At 59.2% G+C, this 6,222-nt stretch overlaps 1 protein-coding gene across 1 annotated transcript in view; it reads right to left on the minus strand.

Moving 5' to 3' along the window:
• Nucleotides 1-3,509: 3,509 nt before the first annotated feature.
• Nucleotides 3,510-6,222, minus strand: part of NDUFA10 (NADH dehydrogenase (ubiquinone) 1 alpha subcomplex, 10, 42kDa) — a gene marked incomplete at its 5' end in the record, with an annotated part of 32,784 nt that continues 30,071 nt past the window's right edge. Inside the window, one exon of the mRNA XM_010843873.1 lies at nt 3,510-3,850. Within this exon, the coding sequence (XP_010842175.1) occupies nt 3,782-3,850 (69 nt within the window). The remainder of the gene's footprint in view (nt 3,851-6,222) is intronic.

A 6,222-nucleotide genomic window follows, 5' to 3' on the forward strand; every position in this document is an offset into this window, starting at 1 on the left:
TGGTTAACTGTCAGAAAAGGCCAGAGCCAGACCAGAGATGATGCTTTTGAATTGTGGGGTTGGAGAAGATTCTTGAGAGTCCCTTGGATCCAACCAGTCCATCCTAAAGGAGATCAGTCCTGGGTGTTCACTGGAAGGACTGATGCTGATGCTGAAGCTCCAATACTTTGGCCACTTCATATGAAGAGTTGACTCACTGGAAAAGACCCTGACACTGGCAGGGATTGGGGGCAGGAGGAGAAGGGGATGACAAAGGATAAGATGGTTGGATGGCATCACCGACTCGATGGAGATGAGTTTGAGTTAAGTCCAGGAGATGGTGAAAGACAGGGAGGCCTGGCGTGCTGCAGCCCACGGGATCAAAAATAACTGGACACGACTGAGTAACTGAACAAGAAGACTGGACATGCCCAAGTGCACAGCATGCTGGCAGGCAGTGACTCACTGACAGGAAATCAGGGTCCTAAGTCCAGGGCGTCACCCCGCCATCGCCGCCACCTCCCAGCCAAAGACGGCCACGCGACCGCAGGTAAGTGGCTCACTTGCTGGCTTCATGCAGTGGGGACCTCTAGCCACCGGAATTCCTTCTTCATCTACATCACTTCTCTCAGCAAGATTTTCCCTCTTTACAGAAGGGATCCATTTTCATTTCGGCTTCGGCTGGTGCATTGCAGAGTCTTCTTGCTTTTTATTTCAACAGAAATGAGTTTATTAAATTATCTCTTACGAAAGCAAGCTGCACGTTAAGTATGCAAATACTATAGACCTAAGTACGTGGAAAACCGCACTGGGAGCAGGGCTGCTCGGCAACCGCAGCGTTTGCGGGGCTGGGGGAGCAAGACCCTCTGAGAGTGTGGAGGGGCCAGAGCAGGGTGGAGGGCATCGGCTGTGCGAGGTCCAAGCCAGTGGAGACGTGCAGGCCTCCGACGGCAGAGGCCTTACAACAGCGGGACTGCGACACGGAACCTGGTGCTGGGCGCCAGCCCTCCTGGTGTGGGTCCAGCCCGCAAGGTGGACTCTGAGGGGCTGCACTGGGACCGCCTGGCCAGCTCCAGGCCCACTGCCCTCCTCCGAAGCAGCACAGCGCTGCGTCTGTGCTGGGATGCCCCGGGGCCTGCCTGGACCTCCACTTGCCCCTCTTCTCCCCACGAGGGACCCCGCATCTGCAGCTGCAGCCGGGGTCTGTGTCCTTTCTGCCCCATCCAGGGCTGCAAACGGCGGCTGGGACCCAGGAGGCTAAACACACACACGCACGTATTGAAGAGCCCGCCGCCGACCAACACATGCTCCCTGCTTGCTTCTTGGTGTTGACACGTGCACTGCTAAGAACAACCAGCCCAGAAACAGGTCACTGGTAAGGGAACAGGACATGGAGACCCCGGGCCAAACTGGTGGCCGACGGGCTTTTGACAAACAAAATGGGCTTCAGTAGGCAAGGCAAGAGCACGTCTCCTTCCTGTCGTATCACAGATCCCGGCCCGAGACGAGATGAGGACAGGTAAGCGGCATCCTTGGGTCACCTGCCCCGCGTTGGGCCACACGCCTGGTCAGCGCTGGGCCCAGTGACCTGCCAGCTGGGGTGGACGTAAGGACCTGTCTGCCACCCGCTCTAAGCAGCTGGGGGCCTCACCCCCTGGTGACAAAACCTGAGAGAAAAGGTGCGTTACGGGAAACTGACATCTTGGAGCCTCCCTCCTGGAGACACACACACATGCGCAGTTGTGACAACAGGCTTCCTCCCAGAGCCTGGGGCAGGAGAGGCTGGAAGCGCGCTGTGACCTGCCCCCGGGGTTTCTTGCGGCTGTGGGCCTTCCTGTGAGACGCAGCCGCGGTAGCTCCCTGGGCCTTCTGTGCGTGCAGAGGCTCGGACACGCGCTCTTCTGCCCAACCTCCCAGGAAAAGAAACCCCGAGCACGATGTGATCCCCTCCTCAGCCCACAGATCACACCTGCGGCCTGGAGGGAGCAGGGTCACCGGGTTAGCACTGACCGTCCTGCCCGAGGCCTGTCACTGGCCTGACTGCTGACCTCAGGCCCGCAGCCGTGACAGTGAGTGCTGGCTCCTTACGGAGCAGGGTCACCAGGTCAGCACTGACCATCCTGCCCAAGGCCCGTCACCGGCCTGCCCACTGACCTCAGGCCCACAGCTGTGACAGTGAGTGCTGGCTCCTTACAGAGCAGGGTCATAGGGTCAGCACTGACCGTCCTGCCCGAGGCCCGTCACAGGCCTGCCCACTGACCTCAGGCCCGTGGCTGTGACAGTGAGAGCAGTGAGCGCTGGCTCCTTACAGAGCAGGGTCATAGGGTCAGCACTGACCGTCCTGCCCGAGGCCCGTCACAGGCCTGCCCACTGACCTCAGGCCCGTGGCTGTGACAGTGAGAGCAGTGAGCGCTGGCTCCTTACAGAGCAGGGTCATAGGGTCAGCACTGACCGTCCTGCCCGAGGCCCGTCACAGGCCTGCCCGCTGACCTCAGGCCTGCGGCCGTGACAGTAGGCGCAGTGAGCGCTGGCTCTTTAGGCCAAGATGCTGGCAGATAATCAGACGAGTTTCCTTCCCTTCCTCTCCTCTCCTTGCCTTCCTCTCCTCCAAGGGGTCTGTGAGGGGCTCCAGGACTGGCCCCCTGCCTGGCGCACTCACTTTTAATGACAAAAGCAGCTTTTTTGAGAAATGCCTCTGGATTCCAACCCAGAAACTGCTGGCAAACTTTTTAATCCTTAAAACCTGACCAGAGCGAGGCCAGCGAGGGCGGGAGGACAGGGAGAGAGGGGAAGGAGGGGGCGGGTGGGCGGGTAGGCAGGCGGCGGGGCTCCTGCAGCAACCCCCGTCCAGGACTGGAGCCACAGGCCACGCGGTGAGGAAGCACCTGAACTGAGCCCGACACTGACGGGATCTCACCTCACTTACGTTTCAGCAGTCACCTGTGGCTTAGAGCTGTGTGGAGCCCTGGGGCAGAAAACCTGACTGAGCGGTTCTGCAGCTTAACAGCTCAACTCCTGAGGAGCACACGGGGACAATTAGCCTGCAGGAAATCTCGCTTCTGTTTTCCAAGTTTCAATGGAGGTGAATAAAGAAGCGTGACTTGCTCTCGCGTGACTCGTTTCTGAAAACTGGACTTTCAGGCGATGAAGGCATAGGTACACTGATTTGCTTTTGCGGTTTACCCCACCGCCATCCTCTGCGTGAACCTCCCCTGGAAAGAAGGAGTCACGAGGTTGGCTGACCACGGTCCTCGCAGGAGACTTCCAGAGCTCTGCTACAAGTGCCCAGCTCCATATATCGGGGGGAATTTCTCCCTCCTCTGGCTATTTCCTCCGTTCTTTCTCCTTTTCCTCTAACGCGGCAACTACGTTCTAAAACACACAAAATAAGCGCTTCAGGACCACCTTCAGTCCTGACACAGGTCTTAACCAAACCAAACCACACCCAAGCAAACTGTGAGCTAATGGTGTGCACACACACACATATGTGTCACGTATGTGCGCGTGCAGACGCATCACGGAGAGAGGTGCCACAGAAACAGTTTTATTTCTCGAAGTCTGAAGACACAGGCGCAGACTGGGCCCGACACAGCCGGGCTGTGGGGAAGGAGACGCTCCAGGCGGTGCCTGCTCTCTCACAGCGGACGCTGCTTGCCCAGGGACAAGCGCTGTAGAAGGAAGCTGGGCCCCCTAACTGGGGGGCTTCTGTCTGCACCCCTGCCCCCCAGCGTGAGGCTAGCGGAGTGCAGGAGCTGGGGGCCTGGGCGTGTCTTCGTCCCTGCAAGGCGGCCTCCGGGAGGCGTCACTTCAGCCAGATCCACTTGTCCCCCACGTCCTCGTTGTACCCGGCGCGGTACTTGCGGCCTGGCAGCTGTGGAACGGAGAGTGTGGTTACCAGCAGTTTACAGCAGACACACGTCCCCCGCTCACCGATAGCCTCCCTGCTCCGTCCCTTGTGCCCCAGGGCAGGGGTGCCTGCCCCTGGGGCTTCCTGCTGCAAGGGTGAGGGGCTCCTTGGGAATAAAACACGACAGGACCCCGCCCCTGGGAGCTTCCACCCTGGTGGGGCGCTATAAACACAAATACTATCAACACCAACCCAAGCGCTGCCTTGCTGTCACGAGGGGGCTGTGGAGCCACGGGCAGAAACAGTTCTGGCCCAGGGGAGCCGCAGCCACGCGGGAAGGGTGGCGGCAGGGGACGTGTCAGCCCTTCCCCCAACCCTCCCGTCTCCTGCCTGCGCCTCCCGCAGGGACCGCACGGCCGGTCGGGGCGGGGGCCCGAGGACACAGGGTGGGAAGCGGGAGCGGCCACGAAGCAGGAGCTGCAGGCACGTCTCCCCTCCCCACTCTCGTCCACGAGGCGCTCCCAGCCAACTGCCGCACAAACACGGCGCTGTAGCAGGAACAGTCTAAGACGTTGGCACGCCTTCAAGTTTATCACGTCAGAAAGTAACGTTTCATCTGAATGACGGACTGCAGCCTCACGTCCAGAGAACAGAGTTCGGATCTCAGGGACGCTCTGAGAGGCTCTCCAGCCTCCATAACAGCAGCAGACCCCGCCAGGCCAGCCGCCAGCACTGCAGGACGGTCCAGGAAGGCTCTGCCGTCTTCTTTGTGAATCGGATATTAAACCACAGAGCAGAGAATAAACACGAGCAGAGTCTGGAGCCGCAGAGCCTGCCAGCCTCTAGTAACTGCGCCACAGTATGCCCTCTGGCCCTCTCTGGGCAGCCCTGATTGGCCATGGGCACCGAGTGGGGTCCCCAGATCCCAGCAGCCCTCTCAGTGGAGAGAAGTCGGCAGAGAACCCCAGGAGGTTTCCGTCTGCAGTGTTTCATAGTGAGACCCAAAACTAGCTTCTTCCTTTTTCTCACTCCATATCCCCTTTCCACCAACCTGCGCCTCCACCACCAATTCAGTTCCTCACTTGCACACCCCCTCCGTGGAGCCGTGAAGGCAGAGGTCACAGGGCCGCCCGGCACGTCCCTCAGGAGGTGCCTGACAAGCCAGCAGGGGCACAGCCCCTGGCCTCGCTGGAGCTCAGCGCTCTGGCCGGCGTGGGCCCGCCCTGATCGGGGGAGCCGGCAGGGACGGTGGGTGTGAGCTCTGAGTGGGGCCCAGCGGGAGCGGGAACAAACTGATGCGCCGAGTCTGACCACGGGGCATCTGAGGCCCTGGAGAGCCCTGACGCCAGGGGAGGCCCCAGCTCCACCTGCTCCAGCCTGGACAGCAAGAGTGCCGGAAGGGGCTCGAGAGGTCCGAGGCCACAGAGGCTGCTCCGGGTGCTTAGAGATGCCGGCACAGGCTGAGTTAGCCAGCTGCTCAGACACCAGCCAACTGAGAAAACAAACACATATTCACTCATTCTCCTGGAGGAAACAGATTCTTCCACCTCTGGCGCACTGTGTCCTAGCGGCTTTGAGAGACATGAACGCCAGTCCTATGTTCTCTAAGCTTGGAAAATACACAGAACACATGAGCCAGTCGGGAAGTGGGACAGCAGCAGGTGGAAAGCGCTGGAGGGCCTGAGTGCCCCCTGCCCAACGGGACATGGGAGAAGGGGATGCAGTGCAGGACAGGCAGAGCACCCACTGCAAATACACCCACGCTAGAGGCTCATCCTCACACCGCAGGGTCGCAGTGCCATACAGGTAAACGTCTTAACTCCACTCAACTCACATGAGCTGAAAAGGAAGCTCCTAACTCAATACCTGTTCAAACACCTGAGAATAGGACGTTCCTAAAAATCCTAAAACAGAAGTGACAACTGAACACGAGTGAAGTGTGGGCGCCCCGGCCGGCCAGGCTGTGGGCGAAAGGCTGCCCTTCTCTTCAGAGCCGCAGGCCCCCAGGAAACCCGCACCTCTGCACAAACCGGTGCACCTGGCAGGATGTCTACCTTTGACGCTGACTCACCTCTCCGAGGGACACACATTATTTCCTACACACAGCAATGCAAATAATGGGACAGGCAGACTAACGCTGAACTGCAACAGCAGCTTTCCGCGGGGACCAAGGCGCGGTGGGGGGAGAGAGGCAGGTCTTAGAGCCTCTTCCAGCCACAGCTAACGAAGGGCAGACTGAAAGCGTCAGACATCTACTCAAGTCAAACAGCCTCTAACCAAGAATGGGCATTTCAGCACAAAAAACAGATGCCGAATTAGTCCTAACTAAGGTCTGAATGTCGAGAGGAAGTACGAAACAGCCACGTCTGTACCTGTCTTCTTCAACAGATTTAGAT

The sequence above is a fragment of the Bison bison genome, unplaced genomic scaffold (assembly GCF_000754665.1).
Source record: "Bison bison bison isolate TAMUID 2011002044 unplaced genomic scaffold, Bison_UMD1.0 scf7180017847763, whole genome shotgun sequence".
Classification (NCBI taxonomy): Eukaryota; Metazoa; Chordata; class Mammalia; order Artiodactyla; family Bovidae; genus Bison; species Bison bison.